The sequence below is a fragment of the Podarcis tiliguerta genome (genome assembly GCF_965153285.1).
Source record: "Podarcis tiliguerta genome assembly, chromosome: 2".
NCBI lineage: Eukaryota > Metazoa > Chordata > Lepidosauria > Squamata > Lacertidae > Podarcis > Podarcis tiliguerta.
This window is the reverse complement of record NC_139535.1, coordinates 94824643-94848572: the sequence shown is the minus strand read 5'-3', so window position 1 is coordinate 94848572 and position 23930 is coordinate 94824643. Positions and strand designations below refer to the sequence as shown.

Genomic DNA, 23930 nt, shown 5'->3' with positions numbered 1-23930 from the left:
ATAACTCCCTTTTTGCTTTTTACGCCAAGAATCGGTGGCACCAGCTCTTAGAACATACCTATTTTCTGTAGCCCTGAAAGCTGGGGATCGACCGGAAAATGAACTAAGCAGCTTATAAGAGAAAAAAGAAGAGGGATCTGCAGGGCCAGAACAAGGGGCAGTCTAGTCCTGCATGCAAGCCTGGTATTCAGAGGTAGACTGTCTCTGCACATGGGCGCTCCATGCCTCTCCCGGGCTTGCAGTTTTCTTCAAGCAGATTTCCCTCCCGGCCACGTTTGCATTTATAACTCAAATGCAGTTTCAGCCGTCAGCCCTATGCAGGGCATCTGAACCAACCTCTCGTCCGCTACCCCCCGCCCCGCCCCGCCCCGTTGTTTCCCCTCCTAGCCCGCGAAGCCGTCCTAAAACAAGACGAGAAGTACGCATTGCATTGCATTGCACGGGGATCATTGCAGCGGGTTGCGCTAGATGACCGCCGGAGTGCCCTTTCCACAACCCGACGGTTCTCGAGAGGCCCCACCTCCCCATGCACACAGCTTCGCCCTCCCCGCCCCCCTAGCAACGCAGAGCCTACTCTTCACTCCCCCCCCCACTCCGCCCTTTTTAATATTTTTTTGCGGCATGCCGTAAACCATCCCTTCCCGCTACAGGCAGTCGCAGGGCGAGGAGACGAGAGACGGGGAGAGCCTGGAAGGGGAGGTGCCGCCCGCGCCCGCCAGCTGCTGGGGGCATTAGAGCAGCGGCGGCGCCCCGGGGGGTGGGCTGCGGAGGCGGGGCCACAGTAACAACCCCGCCCCTTTTGCTGGGGGGGGGGTGGAAAGGGAAAGCGGGGCTGAATCGCTCGCCTGCGTGGGAACTGGTTGCTTAGATCCCCCATTGGGGTGTATTGGTTCCCCCCCTCTCCCTTTTACCTTATTGGGAGTGGCTTTTGTTGTCTCCGTGGGAGGGGTGCTGGTGGGGTTTGCCCCCTCCCCTCCCTCCCTCCCCCGTGTGGGTTTCTAATTCATCCCCCTTTCTCTCCCCCCTCCCTTGAAAGAAAGAGGGGAGGGTGCTCACGTCGGGGTGGGCTCGCCTCGCCCAGGTAGGCTGGTCCCTTTGTGTGGCAGGGGAGGGCGCCTCCATCGTTGGTTCTCCTCCTCCTCTTCCTCCCCCCACGTGTTTTAAGGAGAAAAGGGGCCGCCCCAGGCAAGACTCTCGCCTCCTCGCCCGACCCTGCTGCTGCATGCGTGTCCTCCTCCGCGTCCCTTTTCCAGGCTGGCACCGGGGGGGTCGTCGTCATGGCACAGGTGGGGCACCGGGTGGATTACCTGGCGGGCTTCTGTTGCCCGGTGGGGGGGCTGGCGGCTGGCAAGCCCCGCGTGCTGTGCCATGAGAACCAGATTTACCTCTCCAACGGCACCGAGTTCGTCTACGTTTACGACCAAGAGGGGAGGTTGATGAAGGTAAGCGGGGGCCTTTGATTCTGCTGACCCAGATTGGTCCCTTTTGCTACAGGGGGTGGGGTGGGGGACACGCGCGGAGAAACTGGGTCAGATGCTGTGAGGCAGGCAGAACACCCCCCCCCCCGATGCAAACTCTTTGAAACGCTAATGGCAGGTGCGCAGGATGTCACACATCTGCAGGCTGCACGAATTTATCTGGAATTGCTTCCTCACCTTGCTTCTAATTGCTAACCTCCTCTAAAATTGCCCCATCGGAGTGCAGGAAAAAAACCCACCGTTTTAGGCACCCAGATTTTGTGTGCCACGTAACGTTTTGGGGAATGTGAGAGGTCAGTTCGCCAGCAAAGTAAAAGCTTGATCTACCGTCTTGGTAGTTCAGTTTCTGTGTGGTCCTTTTTTTTGTTCATCGCCCCTTAGAAGGTGGCAACAGCTGCTGGCTGCTTCTATGCATGGGCAGAAGATATAGCTGTGTGTTTTGTGTGTCTGCACCGATCCACCCTTCACAGCAAACTCAAGTATTGCATTTTAAGCATATACCCCAGAGGGTGGGGAAGGTATCGCTGTATGCACGGTTATGTTTTAATAGAACATTTCTATTCCCCCCCTCCCCGCTGCCCCCATTGTGCTCAGAGGAAGAAGACTATGGCTGTATTGTGACAGAGCAATTGGCATTTCTCTAGGAGATCTGCTTGAGAGACGGTTGAGAACCAAAGCCCTGGACTTGCACGAACTTTGCTGTGTGCACCAGGGATGTGGAACCTGTAGCCCTCCAGGTGTTGATGGACCACAGCTCGCATCATTCCTAATAGCTGTGCTGGTTGGCGCTGATGGGAACTGAGAATCCCAACAACCTCTCAAGGGTTACATGTTCACTATGCCTGGTGTGAAGAGAGTTTACACATATGTATTCATGTGCTCATGGAAGAGAACAGAGTGCCAGGCTCTGTACATCTGTTCAGCCACTGAATTGTAGCCAGTACCTTTTCTGGGACCAAATCTAGGTTTGCTTTGCAAGCTTCCAAGCAGATGTGCATAGGCGTTTAGAGCAAGAAGCAGAGTGAAATGGATTCTGTGTGGCTACACATCCAGATTTGGTGTGCCTTGTCACCTGCTTGCCTCGGCAACTGTAGCATGAGACAGAGCATCCTAGTTCCTCCCCTCCCCATCCCTTTATTTCTGTGATAAGATTACATAATGATTTGGGGATTGGTTCTGCAGAGGATCTTGTATATTACCTGTTGGACGCCTCATCTCAACATAAACCACCTGTGGCTTTTGGATGTTTGTCTCATGTGCAATTGACAGGCAAGGCTCCCTGATGTGCCAACCTGAGCTTAAGCATCTAAATCCTCAATTAGGTCTTCTGCTGACTTTCCAATTCACTCTCTCACTCTTAGCAGCCTTTTTTTGCAGGAGGTCGGTTGTCTGTACTACATAATCGACTTACATATGGCATCCAATTTTTGACATCTGCCTGTGGTGGTCTGGGCTTGTTTTTGTGTGTGTCATCTGTCAGATAGAAATCTGCCTCTACCCTCTGGGGGTAGCTCTGTTAAACCAAAGTTTAGAACTGTAAAATATGGGGTGTTCTTTGTTCTGTTCATTTGCACTGTCTATCGTCCCTGTCGTTGAGCGACTGAAGTCTTTTCGTAGGGATTCTATCATTTCCCCCTGTTACTGCCTGTTGGGCCCATGACAAGCCTTAGCACTATGCTAAATGTATCCCTTTAATTTATTCCCTTGATTGTTTCTAAGGAGCCTGTGATTATGGTAATATCTGGCTCAGCCTCCCACACTATTCTCTTGCACAGAGAAGTAGGTCACAAACGGGTTAACACTTCTTTTTTTTAATGCTGCTGATTCCCCAGATCACATGTGATGCTGGAACATCTAGCGTTTGCCAGATTTCTCATCCTCAAGAAGGTGCTCACTTTGCAATCCTCCGAATTGCTGTTGCAGCTTTTACTGCAGACAGACACGTGGGGCTACTGCCTGCTCCTTCGCTCCCGAAATGGAGGCCCATCTTGCATGAAATATGTCACTTGTTCATCAGCAGAGCGCAGCAGCAATGGCAACTGCTAGCAGCTTAAAATGAGGAATTACATATAGACTGCTAGATAATATAAACTCCGCTTATTGCAATGGATGCTCCTCAGAGAAAATGGCAGGAGTTGTACATCCTCGGCAGAGAGAGGAAAAATAAGATGCTGCTGATTTATGTGAGGGAAGGCTATGTTAAATCAAAGTGTGTGCAGACATAACGGCTTCGGATGACACACCACTGGGTATACGGAATGGTACCCAGAGGATGTTGTGTCTGGCCAGACTCAGGATAGGATATAGGAGGTAATAGATGCTCCTGGGAAACTTGCTTCTTTTTCATGAGGCTACAGCATTTTGAGGAGAAATTCCCGTGGTACCCTTGGGGTGGAACCCAGCGTTGCACTGTTACAAACAGTGCCTGCTCAAGAATTGCAGCCTGCCAGATGGAAAGATGATTTTGGGGCATGTGGGAGCATTGGGGTGGGGAGGCCTCTTGCACAAGGCTTCAACTGATGAGGTGTGTTAGGTGAACCCCACCCCTTGTGTTATTACAATGGGGAAGCTCTGGGATAGCTCAGTCAGTAGAGAGCACGAGACTCTTAACCTCAGGGTTGTGGGTTCGAATCCCACATTGGGCCAGTGGCGTAGCGTGGGTTGTCAGCACCCGGGGCAAGGCAAGTAATTTGCGCCCCCTAACCCATGGATTTGCGCCCCCTAACCCTAACCCCCAGATATTGCGCCCGGTGCAGCCGGCCCCCCCTGCAACCCCCACGCTGCGCCACTGCATTGGGCAAAAGATTCCTGCATTGCAAGGTGGTTGGACTAGATGGCCCCTTACGATTCTGTGATTCTATTGATTATTTTCAAATGAACTGTGTGGCACCTTTGAAAGCAGACAGGTGCTGACTTTGTACTGGCTTTGCACCCACACCTTTGACCGCAGAGCAGCGTGGATGAATTAAAGTGAAGCTTCTTCCATTGTGTCTTCATGACGGGCAAAGCTCCACGTCCTAATTTTCACCATGCCAGGCTGCTGCTAATAACGCAGGAGATTGCCAATCTTTTATTTTTCTCTTAGTGGCCAATCTTATGTGTTAGGCTTTAGCAGTCATGAAGAAGCAAGACTGGTGTTCTGCCATTTTGGCTTCTTTGGAGTGAAGAAGGTTTATATTAGGTCACTTTAGACCAGTGTTTCCTATACTTGGGTCTCCATGGATCATCCTTAGCCAGCAGGACCAGTGGTTAGGGATGATGGGAATTGTAGTTCAAAAACAGCTGGGGACCCAAGTTTGGGAAACACTGCTTTAGATCAGCATTTCCCAACCTTGGGCCTCCAGCTGTTTTTGGACTACAACTCCCATAATCCTCAGCTAGCAAGACCAGTGGTCAGGGATGATGGGAATTGTAGTTCGAAAACAGCTGGAGGCCCAAGGTTGGGAAACACTGCTTTAGATGATCAACAGCCTGCTCTGGATGTGCGTCCATAGACCTGGCCTTCCTGCGGGGTCAAAATGTGTCTCTCCCAGGGGATGGGGTTATAGAGGTGGCTCCCAGTGCCCTCCTTCCCTTGTAGGATTACTGAAGACGTTCTAAGACCTTCTCCTTTCCCTTTCCTTGGCCTGTTTCCTTCCTAGGCTGTCTACAGGTTCCCCGATCAAGTTTGGCACGTGGAGCTTCTGCCTCTCCACCAGCAGCTCTATATCCTGTGCGCTGGAGTTGGTATTTACTGTGTTTCCTTGGACTACCAAAGCAGGTGAGAGACAGGGCGAGGGCGTTACCTGGCAGGTGTTTCATACCTGTTTCTGAGGTGCTCCAGGTTCTTCCACAAGGCTGGATTAGTGGTCTGGGCTGGAAGGCCTGGGCTATCAAGGAATGGCTCCTACTCTATGCTTACTGTTCTCACATCCTTGGAAACGGAGATTTCTTAGGAATTAATGATCAAGTTGCCACCAGTGTTGGCGACCAGACTATCTTCTTCCTTACCAGGCTTAGAACTTTTTCAGTGGCATGATCCAAACAGACCCACTCATTTGTCATGTTTATATTGCAGTCCCGTACTCACTTACCTGTGGGTAAGCCCCAGTGGGCTCAGTTGGGCTTGAATACTTAGTTGAGTATTCACATACTGAATTGTGTGTTTTTACACTTCTCCCTGTGGCCCTTTCACGGTTACCGACTGCCATTTTGTAGTTTCTTCATTCTGCTTTTTAAGATAAAGCGGTAGAGCATCTGATTTGCATGCAGAAGGTCTCGGGTTCAGGTAGGGCTGGAAGAGGTGTCCTATCTGAAAACCTGGAAAGCCACTGCCAGCCAGTGTAGCAATTATTATTATTATTATTATTATTATTATTATTATTATTATTATTCTGCCCTTTATCGAAAGATCTCAGGGCACCGTACAACGTTAAGAACATGTTTTATGGTGCATAATAATAACAACATAACATAAAGCATAATAATAGAATAGCTCAGTTGGTTTGAGTGTAGTTCTGATAATGCCAAGGTCGCAGGTTCAATCCCCGTATGGGTCAGCTGAATATTCCTGCGTTGCAGGGGGTTGGATTGGATGATCCTCAGGGTCCCTTCCAGCTCTACGGTTTAATAATAAGGAAGAACAAGCACAGCTTGATAATAAAATAATCATTATTATTATTATTACTGAGCTAGATGGACCAATTGCTCTGACTCTGTATCTGCAGTTTTCAGGCAGAGAATTGGCCCACACAGCAGCAACCTCAGTCAGTATTTTTTTTTAATGGTAATAGCAGCCAGAAAGAGGGGTTATAATGTTTGTGTTTGCAGCACTAGGGAAGCTAGTCTTTAGCATTCTCCACTCCCTCTGTACCTTTTTGCCTAGTTAAAATTGCCACCTCTCCATTTTGCCATATGGTACAGTTTCTAAATAGGAAAATGGTGAGGGGTGGATATTAAACCCCTCCCTCCCCAATGCTGCAGCCCCAGTCTGAAACCCTTTGAGTTGTAGCCAACGAAATCATTGCATGTGCAGAACATCTTTCCTGAGCAGAATTTCCCCTCTTTGCATCTCCCCTCCAGGCCCCCCTCCCCAATAAGACTCGGGGGGGTGGCGGTCCTCCAACCCTCCGGAGCCAATTTGGGCAGCGGCAAGGAGAGGAAGAGGGAGTCCTGTTCCACTTGCAGAAGTTGTTCCTCACATGCAGTGATTCAGTTGGGCGCCACACACTCCTTTGGGGCAGCCACTGTCCTATTTGTGGTTCTCCTGCTTTGCAGCTGAGGTGCCTGTTTGCCTCTCTGCCACAGCTCCCCATCTTCCCAAGCTGTTTTGTGAGTCTTCAGGGCAGCAAAAGGGTTAAGTGGGGGCAGGGGGTTTGCTCTCCCTCCAGAGCAGTAGCTTCCCTCTCCTTTACCCAGCTGGCTGCTCCCGAATTCAGCTCTGTGAATCACTGCCACCTCCACCTTTGTTTCTGAGCTATACCCTTTGGCTCCGCTGAGAGCTTTCCCTTGTTTGCTTTGAAGGTTAGCGAAGCGGGCAGACAGCGAGGAAAACGACTGCTTCTCCAGCGTCCTCCCCATGGGCTCCGACACCTGCACCTTCCCCGACGCCACGCTTTGCACCTTCACGCTGCTCAACGACGTCCTGGTCACCCTCTCGCAAGTCCAGGGGAAGTGGTGCATGAGCCTACACAACCTCCCGGGCCCTGAGGACCGGGGGAACTTGCCACGCCAACCAATAAGCCATGTGGATATCACCACCAGCACAAACAACGACGGGGACCTGTCTCTGGCGCACTTCCTCCCCGTCCTGTGTTGCGCCTCATCCCCCAGCGCCACCGACCACAAGGAAGGCCTGCGCCACTCGGGGGGCTTTGTGCTGGAAGAGCCTCTCTTCAGCCTCCTCTTTGGCGTCGATGCCGCCATGTTGGATTCTCCCATGATCCTCTGCGGCTTCCCAGACGGGCAGCTCTGCTCCGTGCCCTTGAAGGCCCTGAGCTCTCCCGACAACCGCAGTTGCGAAGATTCTCCCATCAAGATCCTCCACCACTTGGAGGAGCCGGTTGTCTTCATCGGGGCCCTGAGGACAGAGCGGAGGTCCCCAGAGGCAGAGGAGCTGCCCGCCTACGGAGATTTGGGCTGCGACTGTGTCGTGGCGCTGGGTCACTATGGCAAAATGGTGGCCATCAAGGCGGCTCAGGGAGAGGAAGTCAAGGTCCCGGAGCTCCGCGAGTATTGCCTGCAGGGGCCCGTCCTGTGTGCGGCGTGTAGCGGGGGAAGCCGCATGTACTACAGCACCCATTCCGACATCTATGCCGTCGACTTGGACAGCAACATCCCGGAGGCCGAGAAAGTGGAGGACGCGGCAGGGACCCTTCCGTCCGCTCTGTCTCCCGCCAGCTTAAGCATCTGCAGTGTGGTGGCGCTCTCCTTGTCTTCCCGGGAGTCGGAAGGTACTGCAATGTGTCAGGGAATTACTCTGTGGGCTTAAAGTATCAGAAGTAACTTGGGCATGGGGCCATTGTGGGCATGCAGCCCTCAAAATGGCTGCTTGTAAATGGCGAGAGGAAGGCGGATGAATTGTGAGGAAGTGGTGGCCAGGATGCACCTTAGCTGGGGCCTGGCTGTTGTCCCTCCCACTCCTTACATCAGGCCTGCACTACTCTGCGGCACCATTGGCTGTCTGTCATGTGGCTGTCTGTCATGTGGGCAGGATTTGTTCCACAAACAGGCCAGAGAACCAATAGGGATGGGATTTGGGTCCACAAACAGGCCAGAGAACCAATGGGGATGGGATTTGGTTCCACAAACAGGCCAGACTATTTTAAATCTGTCCTTACACTGGCAGACAAGTCTCCTGGGCCAGATGTGGCCCTGAGAGAGCCACTCGCAGCCCTTTTAGTTGCCAATACAGAAATAGGAAAGGGGCCGGGCAAAGGAAGACAGTCTTTCGGCTCTGGGTGCAAGCTGTGCCCACCTTCCCGGTCCTTTTCCCAAGTGCTCCCCACCCCTCTCCTCAACAACGTTAGCTGCTGCTCAGGGCTCTGGAGACTCTTGCCCCTGCCCACAGTTCCTGTCAGCAAGCTCCTGAAGCCCCCACCACACTCTGAGCCTTAGCATGCTGTGGGTGAGCTACAGCCAGCATGGTCCCAGGTCATCCCCAGGCTGCAGGCCTTGACCAAAGGTGGGGCCTTTGCCAATGAAGCAACCTGTGGCCCCCTGAGAGCGAGTGTGGGGCCGTATCTTCAGGGTCTGCCCCAAAGTTCTCCCTTGCTACCATCCCTCCTTAAGGCCCCCATTTCCCTGTGAGCCATTCATGCCAAGCCCCCCAAGTTGGGCCTAGCCAGTCAAGGAGTGGGGAGTTCTCTTGTTCTGAGGAGAAAATGGAAACACTTGCCTGCCAGCCTGCCTGCCTGCATGTCTCCAGCCTCATCCTAAGGCCTGCTTTCTTCTCTAGAGAGAGAGAGAGAGATGAAGGCGTCCGGCAGAAGCTGTGCCCATCCTGCGCTGGCTCCAGGGTGCCACGGTTCTCTCTTTCTTCAGCCTCCTGCACAGAGGGGAGCTTAGGGCCAGCACAGAGCAACCCCAGGCGCTAAGAGAAGCAGAAGGAATTGAATGGCAGTTCAGGAGCTCTGCCTCCTCTGGCAAAATGGCTCTGTAACGCTGTAGCCATTCAGAGTCTTGCTGTTTTTCCCCTTTTTCTTGTGTGGAACAGCTGCATTGTGCTTGCTCACCATGCAAGAGGCATTAATATCCTGTGTGCAGGAAGCAGCCTTCCTCTCGCCCTCGACGAGGATCAATAAAGGCTCAGCGGCTGCCATTTGTCTCTTGCCTTCAGAGCAGATCAGGAGTGGGGCCGCTTAGCCTGCCAGGATGGGATTAAGAAGCGTGGGGCTCTTTGCACCCACTCTTCCCATCAGGGGCAGCATCAGGGATGTTGCCCAGACTCAGAATTACAGTGTTTACTTCATTGTGAATATTTGGGTTTCTACAACGCAGGAAATGTCTTTCATGTACTGGGCTGTTGAACTGAGCAGGAAAGGAAGATGGCGTTGGCTGAGAGGGCAGACAAAATAGCATTGACACAGGGCACGTGCGCTCATGAGAACTAGGACCTTAGGTTTGTTGGTTTCTTAATTGAATCCTGAAGATCTCAGGGAGGCAGATTTTGCCCGTAGCCTTGTCCCATGCCCTGTCCGGACACCACCCTGCCCGCAGGCCAGTTCTCTCATCTCAAGAGCTTGCAAATCGGGAGATGGAAACAAAACTGAGGAACAATGTGGCCACACAGAACCAAGTGAAAAGAAGCCGGCTGGCCGCTGTGCTCAGCCGAGACAGGATTCTGCAGGGAGCTTGTATGTGTGAGTTTGCACGTCTTCTCCCGAGTGCTGCCGAACTCTTCTCGGAAGCGGATTCTCCGTGCCCTCACAGCCCACCCCCCTTCGGCTGCCTGTCACTTTGCTTCAGCATCACTCCCGACAGCGATCCTCTGTGGGGACCAAGCAGCGGGAAGCCGCTTGTGCCTGCCTGTGCCCCTGGATAAGGGAGTGCAGTTTGCCTGGCAGCACAGAGCTGTGCGCTTCCTTTGTAGCAAGGCGGCTGATGCATCCACAGCAAGGATCTTTCCCCCCTTCCTTTGGCTCCCTTTCCTTTGCGCGGTCCCCAGGGCGGCTCTGCATCTTTCTCACTCCCCCTAGGAGTGCTGTCTCCTGGTGCCATCGCTTTCCACACACCCCCTCACCCCCCGTGCGATTGGTTTCCTAGTGAGGGGCGGGGCTGCTTCCGAATTTGCTTTGTTCCCACCGATGCAGCCGTGGCGGCTTTCAAACCTTCAGCACAGGCTCATAAGGTTCATGGTCTTCCTCACCACACCTTGCAGCTGCTCCTGTATGCAGATAGGAAATTGCAGCCTCATGATTAGCACTACAGTGTTTCTCAGACCTCTCCCCCCCTTTTTTTAAATATATGGCTTCGGAAAGGTTTCTTGTCTGACTTACTTTTCTTCCCCTGAAGCCCCAGTACAGTGGTACCTCAGGTTAACTTAATTCGTTCCGGAGGTCTGTTCTTAACCTGAAACTGTTCTTAACCTAAAGCACCACTTTAGCTAGTGGGGCCTCCCACTGCCGCCACACCGCCACCACACAATTTCTGTTCTCATCCTGAAGCAAAGTTCTTAACCTGAGGTACTATTTCTGGGTTAGCGGAGTCTGTAACCTGAAGCGTCTGTAACCTGAAGCGTCTGTAACCTGAAGTACTACTGTACTGGAATTCTAGACCAAGCATGGGCAAGAAAGTCGATGGGGGGTTATTGATGGATCTCAGGATGGCAAGGATTCACAAGTCCCAACAGTTACAACAAAATGAAACACACACCCCCCCCCCGAAATATACTGCTGAAATAAAGAAAGCAGTAGGCAGAGCTGGGCGTAGGTTATTGTCTGGAAGAATTGCAATCTCAGTTTAGCTCTGACACTCAAAACAAAATGGTGGACTCAGGATTCCTCACTCCAGCGGTGGAGAGCCTGTGGGTGCAGGGGCGGAGGAAGGGAGGCGGTGGGGGCGGTCCACCTCAGGTGTCATCACTGAGGGGGGTGACATTCGGCACGCCGCCCACCCATGACTCCCAAGCCTATCCCAAGTCATTAGGGGAAGTGGCAGAGCTGTGCTGCTTTCCCTGCGGCATTCCTCCCTTCCCCCTTCATTTTGACAACTCGGGAGAGGCTTGGGAGTCACAGGTGGGTGGTGTGCCATTGCCTCCCCCCCCCGCTCCTGGGCTGCTTCCTGGGAGGGGGGAGACTCCCCCGAGCTGGCAAAAGGAAGAGGGAAGAGAGGAAGGCTGTTGGCAAAGTGGCGCGGTTCGCCCCCGCCCCTGCCCAGGAAGCAGCCCCCTGGGTCGCCCACCCCGCCCCATGGCCCCACCCCCGGGTGCACCGCTTCGGGTTCTGGAGCAGCTAGCTCCGCTTCTGTGTGGGTGTTGCCCTTGCACTGCAGCTCCCATAATCCCTTGCCAATGGCCATTGTGTTTTGTTTTGTTTTTTCAAAAAAAAATTATTGGTTTTCACAAAATTATAAACAAACAAACAAACAAAAATCTTAATCTTATTAAAATTACACTTATTAACATTATTAAGTGACTTCCCCTTGGTTGAATTTCAATGCATATCCTTTTAACGGTTTTCCAAATCATAATTCTTATAAACTTAATCATTTAACATCCTTATATCTTTTCAATTCGAAATTAAACATAATAATTCATCACTTAACTTATATAAACTCCTAAGCCAATCAAGTACCTGCAAGCTATTTCCAATTAATTTAACTTGATATATTTAACTAAATAATCATTAAATTTTGTCCATTCTTCCTGATACTACTCCTCCTCCTTCCGGTTAGGTCGGCTATGACCTCACCTGCCAATGGCCATTCTGGCTGGGGCTGATGGGAGCTGGGAGTCCGACAACATCCCTGCTTTGATCTGGAGTGTATGACTTTTGCACCTGGCTCTCTGATTGGTTGGTCTCAAGGTCCTGCTGAAAACCTTAAGAGGGGTTGAGGTCAGGCCCACATCCTCCTGAAGCCGTTTTCTAGCACCCCACCCTCTGCCCCAGTCTCCATCTCTTGTGTGCCTTTCTTTCCTCAGGTGAGTCCGAGCTTCTGGCGTTATCTGCCAAAGGCCGCCTCATGACCTGCGGCTTGTGCAGCCCGGATGATACGCAGCCTTTCAAGATGAACCCTGACAAAGCTGGGCAGAGGATCAAGGAGCTGCTGTCTGGGATAGGCCATGTCTCTGAAAGGTAGGAGCTGTCTGGTATTTGCATCTCTGCACCTCCCTCCCTTTTCTGTCTCTCATGCACACAACATATTGCACACACCAGATGTTTTGTGCATTTTTTTCTTTCCCTTTTCTTAGTGCATATAGAGAAAAATGCAAAACTTAGTATCCAGTAATCTTTTTTCTTTTTTTTTTTTTTGGTCCAAGCTAAGACTTTGATCTAAATATAATAAAAACATAAAGAGAGGCAGAGGGGTTTTTTTTGGGGGGGGGGGGAGAAAGGAATAAAGAAAGAGAGGGAGAGAAATAAAGAAAAAGAACTAGAAAAGAGGTTAAAAGAGAGAGACAAATAAAATTCAGAAGGTAAGGGACTTCCGATTCTTTGTCCACTATATATAAACAATATTCACTTCATCCACCCCAATATAACACCCAATGAAGTCATTTTCTACAAACAAACGTTATCTTCAACCCTCAAATCCTAACGCCGTTATTTCATTTTCTTTTTCACGCAAAACGTTTATGAGAGGATTCCATCCTTTAACAGATGCTAACAATGACTTTTTTTCTGATCAACCATGTCAATTTCGCCATCTCAGCTAAGTCCGTTAGTTTTAGCAGCCGTTCTTCCATTGTTGGAAATAATGAGTCCTTCCATCTTTGTGCATATAAAAGTCTCGCAGCCGCAACACACTGGGTGTTTTCATATGAATATCTTGCAGTGCCAACGGGATTGTCCTTCCTCAGAAATTGGTAAGGGGAGGTCAGCTTTGGCAATCTGATGGCAGCATCCAAGGATCAAAAGCTGGCCACAGGTGCCTTGCAAACAGGTTGGCAATTATAGCTCTGTTTGGGCATGCAGCCCACCATTTAATTCTGTTGGCTGGGCTCCACCATTGTCTGCAATTGGGGACTAAAACAGAGAGTTTGCAGGCTCCCTGCATGATTTTGAACCTTGGGTGTGCTTGTACAGCAGGTAGCCTTTTTCGGACCTCACCCATTTCCCCTGCCCCACCTGAAGAAAAGGCATGGAAAGCAGCAGGTTTGGGCAAAAGGAGAGTGGCAGGTTTTGTCTTCTCCAGTGTTCTTGCACAGGATTTCCTGTGCATGTTCATTTCTGGCAGGTGAGTGCCTTTGGCCCCCTGTCAATTCCTCTTTCCTTTTGTGTGTGTATCCACGCCGGCTCTTGGCCTTCCCTGTAATCCGTTAGGACCTTCAGGCTCCAGTAGCAGCGCCGGCATGACTGTGTTTCTCCCCCACCCCGGTCTCTGCAGAGTGTCATCGCTGAAGAAGGTCGTGGACCAGAAGAACCGCGCTCTGACTTGCCTGAACCAGGTGATGAACGTGAGCGCGGCTTTGCTGTCCGGCCAGAGCAACCAGAAGCCCATCACTTGCACCATCACCACTCACTGGAGCCACATCCTGGTCCAGGACAGCTTGGCAGTCTCCTGCGTTTTGGAGAACGCCAGCGAGTGCACCCTGGAGCGCGGCTGGACCTTCTGCGTCCAGCTCTTCGCCAGCTCCTGCGACTTCGAAGAGGACTCGTCCGATTCCGCCACCACCTACACCTTCCCCATAGACCAGCTCCTCCCCGGGAACAAGACGGAGGTGACTCTCCCGCTGGGCCCCGCCGAGGGCTCCAAGCTGGAGCTGCCCTTCATGGTCTCCTGCTCCCTCTACTACAGCCTGCGGGAGATCCTGGGCACCGTCTCGGAGTCCACCGACCTGCTCGACGACCTGCTCTCGGACGACTCCACGGGCCTCTCCCCGGATAGAGAGGGCATCTGCCTGCCCCTGAAGGAAGTCACCATTGACCTCCTGCAGTGCCTCCGCTTGGGCGCCACCAACGGCAGCATCTCTGAAGCCTCTCCTCCTGCAGCTGCCCTCCCCCTCCCTCCGGACCCAATCGACACCTTCCTGAAGCTGTCCCAGATGCAGTCTGACCTCGAGAGCGTTGAAGGCGGCGGCGAGCTGGTCCCAAGAGCTCTTGGCCCTCTGGGAGAGGCGTACTTGGCTCCCTCCGTGGCCTCGATCAAGGTGTCCTCTGAGCTGCTGAGAACCACCTTGAAGGACTTCTGTGCAGGTGTGTGATGCTTGGGGGTTACCGGTGACCTCTCTCCTTTCTCTCTGCCTCTCCCTGGTGAGGGTTTTTAGCGCCTGCTGAGCCCACCTGCATTGGCGGTTCTTAAATGCTTATCCCCCCCCCCCCATGCTGGAAGAGGTTGCTTGTTTTGTGTGCAGAGGAGGCTGTTTGCAGGATGAGCCCATTCCTTGTCAATGGGCTGGTTTTATCCCATCCCTGTGCAGCAACGTGCAGCCAGCTGGCGTTTTATTTCGTCGCATCCCGTTTACAGCCCCGCTCGTCCTCCAAAAAGAGTTCAGAGCAACTCCCATATGCTTCCTCAGGGTGTCCTCACCCAGATCTGGCAGCTTACTTGGCCAGCCCCTGCTTTAGCCTCTCTTTTGGAAAAGGCATTCAATCTGCCTTTGGGCTGTTCCGTTTGCCAACTCGCCCCTCCTGGCGCAGATGAGAATAATGCAAGCTGCCCGACTCGGGCTTCTTCTCCGGCTCTGTCTCCAGGCCAAAGGCAAGCTGTGTAGAAACAGTTTTACTTAAACTCACAGTGGCAGCCTACCTCCAACAAACCTTGCAGAGAAAATGCTGGGTTTGTGCTCATCCCTTCGTTCCCAAGGATGTTGTTGCAGGAGCCCGCTTGACCCTGGCTGGTTAAAAACAACCTCAGAAAACACCCATCCTCTGGCTGTTAATGAGTAGCACCTGGCCATGTTTATTCCTTAGTTTGGATGTTTTTCGTTACTTTGAATTCCAGAGAAATCAGTGCCACAGCAGTGATGTTCTTGTGAAGGTATCCCAGGGGCATATGTCCCTTGAGAAAGACTTTCCTAGGTTGAGTATTCTGTGCTAAGCCTAGGACTGATACTGGAAGAAGATTATTATTCTGCTTGTGAGCTGTTGGCCTTGCAGGACCCCAAACAACTTTTCTAAGCACCTTTTCCTGCCTAAGGTCCATGAAAAACCATAGTTTAGAGGTTCCGGGCCCTAAGGAAGTCAGACTATCCTCCACCAGGGCCAGGGCCTTCTGGTGGAATGCTCTGTCCCATGAGACTAGGGCCCTGCAGGATTTAACCTCTTTCCATCGGACCTGTAAGACAGAGCTATGCCGCCTGGCTTTCAATTTGAATTTAGCATGATCTCTTATTCCTCTCTCATCCCTCCCCCTCCCCTTTTATGAAGATTACCCGCTCTGGGACCTCACAGCTAATTCTCCCCTGGCCTCCTCGCTGGCCCAAATAGGACTAATTTAGCCAGCTAGCCCTGGTGACCACCTAATGTTTATTGGATGGATTTCCCCCCAAATTGATTTTTGAACTTTGAATTTATTCTTATTCACGCTTTTATACTCTATTTTATGCTGTTTTTTTGTTGTATCACAATTAAGTGTTTTAAATTTGTTGTTAGTTGCCCTGAGCTCGGTTTTCTGAACCAGGAAGGGCGGGGTATACATAACAAAATTATTATTTATTATTATTATTATTAAGTATGAAGGCAGCTAATTTCAAGGCCAGGCAACTCTGCAGTGAAGATTTTCAATTGTTGGCAGATGATCCCTGCAGAATCCTTTATGGAACCATAGTTAAATCGAACCAGAGAAGCAAACTTGGGTCTTCCTCTCTTCTCTGATTTAGTGCTGCATACTGGGTGGCGCTGTGGGTTAAACCACAGAGCCTAGGACTTGCTGATCAGAAGGTTGGCGGTTCAAATCCCCGTGACGGAGTGAGCTCCCGTTGCTCGGTCCCTGCACCTGCCAACCTAGCAGTTCAAAAGCACGTCAAAGTGCAAGTAGATAAATAGGTACCACTTCGGCGGGAAGGTAAATGGCGTTTCCGTACACTGCTCTGGTTCGCCAGAAGCGGGTTAGTCATGCTGGCCACATGACCCAGAAGCTGTACGCTGGCTCCCTCGGCCAATAAAGCAAGATGAGCGCCGCAACCCAGAGTCGTCCGCAACTGGACCTAATGGTCAGGGGTCCCTTTACCTCTACTAGCACCCTAAAGCTTGAAAATGATTCCCAAATTCTTCAGCAGGGTGCGGTAAACACTGCTGCCAAGCGAGAAGTTGCACCTGGACCCAACTCCCCACTTGAAAGAAAAGGGGGCTTTGAAGTAAAGAAATGATAATGCCATTGGCACATGCTAGCAAAAAAAACCCAGGGTGGCCCTCCTCATCTGTACTTCCCAGTCTGCAGATCCTACTTCCAGCCAAGGCTGGCGTGCAAGGTTTGCCAAAACAAGCAAAAATATTTTCCCCCAAGGAGCATCAAATCCTGTATTTACAGTTAATTACGCTGGGTATAAATTTGCATAATTGTCCTCATTGGGTTCGGTTGTTGTAGTAAGATTCAAATGCCTTTGCCAAGAATGATGGCCGTGGTGGCGAGATTAGGATCTGGGGGTTCCCTTGATCCATCTGCTGGAACTGTGGATCCAGCTCCCGCAAGCTAAGGCGGGGTGCCTTTTGAGCTGCTTCACCTGCAGGTAGGAGAGCAGCCTGGGACAGGCACATGTGCTTTTGTGAAGCATTAAATTTGGGATTGGGTCTTTTGTCTACAAACCAGGTGTGTGCCCTAGCCTTGGACCGTCTGCTGCAACGGGCCGCTCCTTTCACCCCACCAAGTTGGCAACCGGTATCAAATCACCCCTTTGCTTGGCTTGCAAATATTCTGCCCCCTGTCATATTGCACTGCGGGACAATCAGAAGAACCGGCGGGGCTATGGGGTCTTTCGCGCTCCCTGTTAATTTGCATCGGGAACAGCCCTGCCTTGTGCCGCTGCGGCAAATAATCCCGGCCAGCAGCTTCCCAGGCGCTTCAGGTGGTTGGTGGAGGGTGGAAATCGGGGAGAGGGGCAGTCGATGGCGCCTGCGAGCCGCCCACAATTCACACGTGCTTAATGCTGGTGTCTGCTCTTCTTCTCCGTTGTCGCTGCTCAGATGTCTCGCTCTGCTGCGCTGTGCTACGATGGCTGCTGGCGGAGAACGCCGAGGCGGACGCCCTGCAGAGCCAGGATGCAGCAGCCGTGCGGGGGCTGGCCCCAGATGGAGGCGAAGTGCAGTTGAACATCCGAGAGGCAAGGCATGAGTGGTGGGCTGGGCCTAAGGGAGACGGGTGTAGGGTTATCCTCCTGCGGGCACCTTGGCCAAGCCAGAACCTGGCGTGGTTTGGGTTAGAATGTTGAAAAGGGCCTCTGCCCTTGGGTCAAAGCTCTCATCTTGCATTCCCCCTTTCAGGTACCTGGAGTAGTGTCTCTGCTATCCTCATAAGATCCCGGAGCCTGACCTTAGATTATAAGACGCCTGAATATGGCAGAGGGAAAAGAGATCTTGGGAATACCTGAATAGGAAGCTTGAAGCAATTGAATTACAGCTTTTTGCCAGGCTTTTCTGCACGCCTTGCATGACGTGTGGGGTGAAGAGACCCATATCTCTGCACAGGCCTCGGTACATCTGTAGACCTCTGCATGTCCTGCCCACCCCACCCCCCTCTCTTGTCTCCAAGGTTATAAATTGCTGCTGTATATGCAGAAGAGAGGTGGAGCAACCCAGCCCATGGCTGGAATTTCTGCATGCTCACTGCAGTAGCTGAATCACAGTGGCTAGGCTGGGCTGAAAGCATCCTTTTCTGAGTACTATAGCACTAGGTGTAAGGGAGAATTCCCTATAGCAAGTTGTGTGTATATGTGTCAGGCAGGCAGGCAACCTATTAAACAAGAGCAGTGGAAACTGCTGGGGCAAATGCCCTGGTTTCTGACCCCTGTCATTTTTTTCTCAGTTGCTTCACTCACAAAGTAAAGTCTTGCAAGTTTAACCTTGGAAAGACGGGTGGGCTTCTGGCATACGAGAATTGGTGGCTCTCCAAAAGTCGCTGAAGTCCCAAGTCCCACCAGTGCCAGCCCCCATATCCCACAGTCAGGGATGATAGGAGTTGCAGCTCAAACACCATGTGGAAGGCCACAGACTCCCCACCTCTCCTCTAGCTTACCCAAAGGCAGATTCTACAAAGTCATGCGTGCGCAACAGCCTTCTATCTAGTCCAGGGATGGGGTACCTTTTGCAGCCCTTTTGGGCAGACCTTCCGGGGCCTGCATGCCAGGGGCTAGAGGCAAACATGGACAGGGCAGAAAATGTGAGTCCCACCTTTGTAGAGTAGGCTACATTACACACACTCTCTCCCTTTCTCTTTTCCATTCAGGCTAGCAAGACACATCACAGTTCAAGGACTAATTCTGACCAGGCAGGAGTGCTTATTAATAAGGGCATGGAAATGGGGCCAGGGAGGGGTAGTCTGAAAGAGGGTGGGCCGGTTTGGACAGAGTCCCAGGGGTCCAGATGGAAAAGGCCTGAGTTTCCCCAACCCAAGGGCTCAGCTGCGTTTGGTCTCCTTTGCCCTCGGTCACTGAGATATGAACATTGCTACCGCTTGACTGCAGGAGCCTGGTCCAGGGCACTAAATAAACGGGTTTCTCTTGCTCATCAGCTCTGCCGCATTTCAAGGGGGAGGGTGATCAGACAGGAGCTTTGGCTGCCCCCCCCCCTTTAATCCTCTTGCCGCGGCACATAGCCGATGTTAATTGCTAGCTGGCTCTGCCACCGTGGCCGGTAACCCCCCCGAGAGGGGTGGCAGAGCGCTGGCAATCACCCGGCCCCTCTGGCTTTGCGCAAGGGAGCGTTAATAACTCCAGCAGTGATTAGTGGCCGTGCTAATTCTGCTCTGGCTGGCCCTTGCGGATTAAGCTCATCGGGGTGCATTTCAGTGGGGCACGGACAACAAGCCCTCTCATTTCGGCAGGGCGCAGGGGCTTCTGGCCCAGCGTTTCAGCTGGCCACTGCCGGGGTGCCAATTCATGCCCATGTTTGGTGGGTCTCAGCCTCATCTGGGTAAATTCAGGAGAGGGGAGAAGTGGGCGATCTGTGGATCTGTTAATTAAAGCTACTCCCCTGGCATCTCCTTGGAGTCTGGGAAGTTACTGGGCACTGTCTTGCCACGGTTGGAGGAGAGATAATAGTGGAAGAGGGTAGGACGGGAAATGATTAATTTCCCCCAGAATCTGCAGAAGCGTGCAACAAAATATTAGACCCAAGGGGACCAAATGCCGTCTTCGCCACCAATACGGCAAGCTGTGCCAGCCACCTGCTTACATCCCCTGTAAAATGGAAATGGATGGTGGGCTTTTTCTGAAAACAGACCAGTGAGGCGCTTTGCCGCTGGGCTTTTTAATTTGCACTGTTTGGATGAATTTGCGGCAATGGTGTGTCCTCGTTATCCGCCAGGTGGCTGTCAGTGACCTGAACCCAGCAGGCCCCATCCAAGCGGTGGAGATCATAATCCAGAGCTCACCAATGGAAAACATGTCCCAGCTGCACCATGCTGTGGTCAGGCGCATTCAGGTACCTGAGATTTCAGATAAGTGGGAGGGAGAGAGATGCTGTTTTGGGGTTCTGGCATCCATCGGCTTTGGCCAGCATGGGCGAAGAATGGTCAGGGATGGAGGGCCATAGATTACATGTTTACTATTAATGTTTGATGTTTTTAATTACATCTTGATAACATGCTCCGGTTATCTCCCGCTTGGACTACTGCAAGGCACTCTTTGTGGGGCTACCTTTGAAGGTGACTCAGAAACTACAACTAACCCAAAATGCAGCAGCTAAACTGGTGACCGGGAGTGGCTGCTGGGACCATATAACACCGGTCTTAAAGGATCTTCATTGGCTCCTAGTACATTTCCGAGCACAATTCAAAGTGTTGGTGCTGACCTTTAAAGCCCTTAACGGCCTCAACCCAGAATACCCAAAGGAGCATCTCCATCCCCATTGTTCAGCCCAGACACTGAGGTCCAGCTCCAAGAGTCTTCTGGTGGTTTCCTCATTGCAAGAAGTGAGGTTGCAGGGAACCAGGCTGAGGGCTTTCTTGGTGGTGGCACCCGCCCTGTGGCACGCCCTCCTGTCAGATGTGAAGAAAATGCAGAACTATCTGACTTTTAGAAAACATCTGAAGGCGGGCCTATGTAGGGAAGTTTTTTTGTTTGCTGTTTGACAGGGTTTTTAATATTCTGTTGGGAGCCACCCAGAGTGGATGGGGCAACGTTGTCAGATGGGTAACATATAAATAATATTATTGTTGTTATTCCCCACTCTAAAGGGTTTGAGAAACAGGAACCCTGTTCTGCCTCATTCCAGTCATCTTTGAAAAGTGTGGGTCCTCTGATTCTCTGTGGGTCCTCTGATTGGTTAATCTTGCTTTAATGAGCCCCTCACCTTTTTTTTTTAAATGCAGACTCTGATTCTGGAGCAAGCAGCCGAGGACTCTTCTCCCCCAGATATCCGTGTGCAATACCTCCACCAGATCCAAGCCAACCATGAGGTAAGAGGCATTTCTCTCCCTCCCAGTCTCCCAGGTGTCCCTAGGTTCCAGGGGCCACAGAAGCAGATCTTGCGCCACATATTTGTGCCTGAGTTGTTGCAGGAAGGCTGGAGAGTGGAGGGGTGGTGGCGGCAGCAAGGGAGGTGGGTGGGTGAGGCGAATCACATGCAATCCCAGGCCTTTTGCTGCTTGGGTTGAGCTCTGGAATTGCCTCTGCCCAGAGCAGTTAAACAGGGCTTCTCTTTCGACTCTCGCCCGCATCAGGCCACACAGAGACACCTAAATAGAGGAATCCGGGTTGACAGACTAAATGACAGCAAATGGATTTATGGCTTGTTCTGTAATTGCTGGGTTGAGACAGGCAGTTGGGCTGACCCAATCTGGCAGTGACTGCGTTCCGTTCTATTTATGCTTTCCTTGACTTGATTAGCAATGCCCCCCCCCTCTCTTTCTTTCTTTCTCTCTTCCTTCCTCCCTCCCTGTCCCTCAACCCTCCCCTCATCCCAGGGCTTCAGGCAGACATTTATAATGCATTCCATATGATTTCAGGAACTGGAAATGTTAAATCTCTTTGGCACTAAGGTTTTCACTCAGGGCTTGTCTCCTCTCTCTCACACACACACCCAAATTCAGCAGCAAAGAAAATTAGATTCTACAATCCGAATGAATTTTACACAAACACTGCTTACGTAATTTGGGGTGGAGGCAAAAAAGGGGATAACCGGGAGGGGGGAGAGGCGCCTTGTTCATAGTGGGCTGAATGGCGAGTCGTGGAGAGAGGACTGTTACGTCTAGGGGAGGAATGAGGGAGCATGCCACAGGATGTGGTAGACCAACTGGACATCAGCCCGCCTGTTTAAGCCAGCCCTCTAGCTCAGTTGGTTAGGGTAAGAATGCCAAGGTTGCAGGTTGCAGGCATGAGCCCCATATGGGACAACTGCAGTTTCCTGTGTTAATGATCCTTCCAACTCTATGATTCTATTACAGTGGTACCTCGTGTTACAGATGCTTCTGGTCACAGACTCCGCTAACCCAGAAATAGTACTTTGGGTTAAGAACTTTGCTTCAGAATGAGAACAGAAATCGTGGGGCGCCGGTGGGAGGCCCCATTAGCTAAAGTGGTACCTCCGGTTAAGAACAGGTTCAGGTTCAGAACGGACCTCCGGAACGAATTAAGTTCATAACCCAAGGTACCACTGTACTCCTTTGCTGCTGCCTCTCACACCAACTGCGCTCCTCGCCTCTCTCTTTCTTTTGGAAGGTGCTGCTAAAAGAGGCACAGTCCCTGCGTGACCGCTTGTGCCTGGGGAACGATCCGGAGGCGACGGTGGAGAAGCTCTTGCACGTCTACCAGCAGCTGCGCAACCCCAGCCTGGTGGTCCTGTGAGCAGGCCGTGCGCCGTGGCACTCCGTCTTCAGTGCACCTCGGACGGCTGCGCATACTCTCTTTGCCCTGTGCCGGTGGAAGGAAGGGAGCAGCTGGCTGTAGACCTTGCAGGCGGACCGAGGGCTGGAACAGAGGCATGGCAGGGAGGAGGAGGAGGAAGGGGATTCCAGCTGGACATGCCCTGGGGAGAGGGGGTGTCTGGCTGGGTCTGCTCTGTGGAGACCCGGCCTTTTTAAATTTATTCTCCTTTTCCCCTGTCCCTTTCTGCACTCACCCACCCCATTTCAATGTGATTTTCCCCACCACCGCTGCCACCCCCCGGGTTCTGAATCCCTGCCCATTCCTGGCAGATCTGATCAGTTTGTCTTGGCAGCCTCGCACGCAGGCAGAGCCGTCCAAGCAGACAGCCTCTGTGGATGCGTGTCTGTGGTGTGTGTGTGTGTCACGCGTGTGTGTACGTGCGTGTGTGTAACTTGGATGGCCGACAAGGTGCCGTTGGTGGGTGTGGGTGCCGTGTTGTGGAATCACACTGGACCGTTGCTAGTTTAGCTTCTTTCGCTTTCGGTGACAAGTGGCTTTGCTGTGCCAGGCCTTGGGGGGGGGGAGGGAGGGAGGCGGGTTTTGGGGGTGAAGTGGGAGGGGGAGGCCTGTTGAGTTGTGGGGGGAGGGGAAGGGGGCAGATTTTAACCGAGTTTTTGTTCCCTTCCGAGCAAAACGAACAAGCCGACAGTGGGGGAAAAGGGCTATGCCTCTAGCTGTGTTGTGTATTTCGGAAACACTGTGGAAAAACAAGACTCAAAAAAACAGGATGCCACATGCATAAGTAACTCAGGGGTGCTGTTCGGATGGTGCCCCTTTTTCTAATGGAGCGCTTTGCTCCTTTTTCCAGTATTTGTCCTTTCTATATAAACAACTTGCTTGTCTTATTTCCATGGTGGAGACTCGTGCACCGTTGTTTGTGGGGTATGTGGGGTGCGTGGGCGGTTTTCTGGGGGATCTTTTGTGGGGGGGAGTGCACATGTGTGTTTAAGCCTTCCTTTGCAAAAAGCCACATCTCCGAGAGAAAAAACACCCCGTTTTCATAAAGCTGCACGACAGCCTCCCTTCGCTGTGCAGCCTGTCCATGTCTCCCTTTTCCTTTCTCCTGCTCTGCTGGCAGCTTGGGGGCCCCCCACCCACCCACTTTCGCCCCCCGTGGAGCTAATGCAGCTTCCGCTTTAAAAGCTGCCTCTTTTCCCGATGAATAATTGAGAAGCCATTCGGCGCGCTCGCTGGCCGGCACTAAAGGCCATTAGGAACTGCTCCAACACTTGGGGGTGAAAGATGCGAGCACTCTCCCATTGCCTGATCGGGAATAATTGATGTCATGTCTACCCTCTGACCTCCCAGTAGAGTCTCTTCACCTTGAGCCTCTGAGAGCTTCACTTCAGGCAGATGGGGCTGCTTCCTCTCCCCCCCCCCCAAGCTACTGGTTCAGCCTGAAAATGGGGGGGGGGGGGACTGTTGTCACAAAAATAAAAGATTGCTGGGTTTTCTTTTTCCTTGCCCAGGCCTGCATTTTGAATCCCCGAGGTGGCCCAAGCTGTTTTCTTTTTGCAAAGCTCCACTGCATCTCCCTCTCCTATTACACTGCTATTATTATTATTATTACTCCCACCTTTCCTCCATGGACCTCAAGGGTGGAGTGCATGGTTCTCCCCTCCCCATTTTGCCCTCACAATAACTCTGCAAGGTAGGCCAAGCAGCCGACGGCCCCAAGGCAACTTGGGAAGCTTGAGTGGCGGAGTTGAACCCTGGTCTCCCATGTGCTCCTCCTGCACTCTAACCACTACACCATGCTGCTGGCTCACAGGGGGAAACTGGGCCTTCGAAAG

The 23930-nt window shown here is 52.0% G+C and overlaps 1 protein-coding gene across 1 annotated transcript; it reads left to right on the top strand.

Moving 5' to 3' along the window:
• The first annotated feature begins 657 nt into the window (after nt 1–657).
• Nucleotides 658–22982, top strand: FAAP100 (FA core complex associated protein 100). The gene is made up of 9 exons (XM_083427397.1): nt 658–1442; nt 5120–5238; nt 6981–7909; nt 12097–12250; nt 13503–14311; nt 17240–17376; nt 19577–19693; nt 20583–20669; nt 21931–22982. Exons 1-9 carry the CDS (start codon nt 1278–1280, stop codon nt 22054–22056), a joined length of 2643 nt encoding a protein of 880 aa, XP_083283523.1. The 5' UTR covers nt 658–1277; the 3' UTR covers nt 22057–22982.
• Nucleotides 22983–23930: the final 948 nt, after the last annotated feature.